General features: G+C 37.5%; 1 protein-coding gene across 1 annotated transcript; it reads left to right on the top strand.

Annotated features, from left to right (window-relative positions):
- Positions 1–408: 408 nt before the first annotated feature.
- Positions 409–1,400, top strand: LOC113344518 (the record flags this gene model as incomplete). The annotated part of the gene is made up of 2 exons (XM_026588464.1): positions 409–745; positions 1,097–1,400. Coding segments are annotated over exons 1-2 (360 nt in total), but the record flags the coding sequence as incomplete, so codon positions are not given.
- Between the last annotated feature and the right edge of the window lie 7 nt (positions 1,401–1,407).

Below are 1,407 nucleotides of genomic sequence, written 5' to 3'. Positions count from 1 at the left end.
ACTGTAACTGCAATTTTGCAGTTGAAAACCTAATTTTTCAATCAACAAATCAAATTAAAGGCAAACCCAACTTAGATTAGGGGATATTAGTTCACTTACGACGATGAATCAGTGAGATTTTTTTTCTCAGAAATCATTAATGGAATGGGAGGGAGGGGGCGGAGGAGAAGAAGGATGGGAGGAGAAGAAGTTTTGATTGAAATGAAGATTGGGGACCTAGGTTAGTGGTTAATGAGATTTTTAAGGTAGTTATTAGAGAAGGCTAAATTAGTATTTTCACCAACATTGTAGAAGCCCTTTATCTTTTATGGGGAGGGTATAGATTGGGTGAGGCCCCTAATTATTTTCCACGGCCCCCAGTTAAGCCATGATAATCAAGTCTGTTAACCGGAAAAGCGAACACGGTTCAGGAGGAGAACTCTAGTTGCCATTGGCACTCGTGATTTGGATACGTTACAAGGTCCTTTCACATATGAGGTACCCTAACAATAGATGATGTGTCAAGGTCGCACCAAATCCTCCCCAGAAACGGACTTCAAAACCTAAAATATTCTCTAACGGCTACGAATTCCCTCTATAAAACATCTAAAAATCTTCTCTCATACCTCAAATCTTTCACACTCTCTCCTTTCTGAATATTTCACACATATCTTCTCTTGTACAATTACTATTTTTTCCTCAGTCTCTCAATGGGTGGTAAAAAGGGTGGATCCGGCGGAAGCAGCTTCAATTCAGAAAAGAACAGGTAATAATAATTCTGTTTTTATATTTTTTAATTATAGTGGTTTTAGTGTTCAGATGAGTGTTTGTCTCGAATCAATTGATGATTTTGAGACAAAACTCATCAGAAAGATTGATTCTTTTTTCGTTCTTGTTAGTTTCATGCTTCTTTAATTTCAATTTCTTTGTGAAATCGTATTTGGGTACTTTTGTTTTTGGTAATTGTTTGTTTCTTAGCAACCCAACTTTTAGATCTCCAAATTAGGGTTTTGGTGCGGTTTGGGAATTAGAAAGATTTTCGGTTTTATGTGATTGTTGGTTATTCATCATCATCTTCTTCTTGTCTTATGTTTTTTTCCTATCTACCTTTGTACAGTGCACCTAATATCAACATAGTGGAGATGAAAAACAATGTAGACAAATTGCTAGAAAAGATGGAAGGGTTGAGTGAATCATTGGATCAATTTAAGGAGGATGCATCAACTGAGAGTAATAGAGTAGATAAACTGGTTGAGGATGAGAATACTGGATTGTCCAATCTTGTTGAAGATATAACCACGGACATTCGAAAGGAATTGCAAGCCGTGAGAACCACTGCAAACAATGTCGAGACTCTGCTGCATACTTTGGCAAGAGGCTTAATGGATGTTGGGAATATCATCGTCAAGGCTCCCGGTTATGTGGCGA

This window comes from Papaver somniferum, unplaced genomic scaffold (genome assembly GCF_003573695.1).
Source record: "Papaver somniferum cultivar HN1 unplaced genomic scaffold, ASM357369v1 unplaced-scaffold_7888, whole genome shotgun sequence".
NCBI lineage: Eukaryota > Viridiplantae > Streptophyta > Magnoliopsida > Ranunculales > Papaveraceae > Papaver > Papaver somniferum.
The sequence above is the reverse complement of the archived record's forward strand: the minus strand, read 5'-3'. Positions and strand labels throughout refer to the sequence as shown.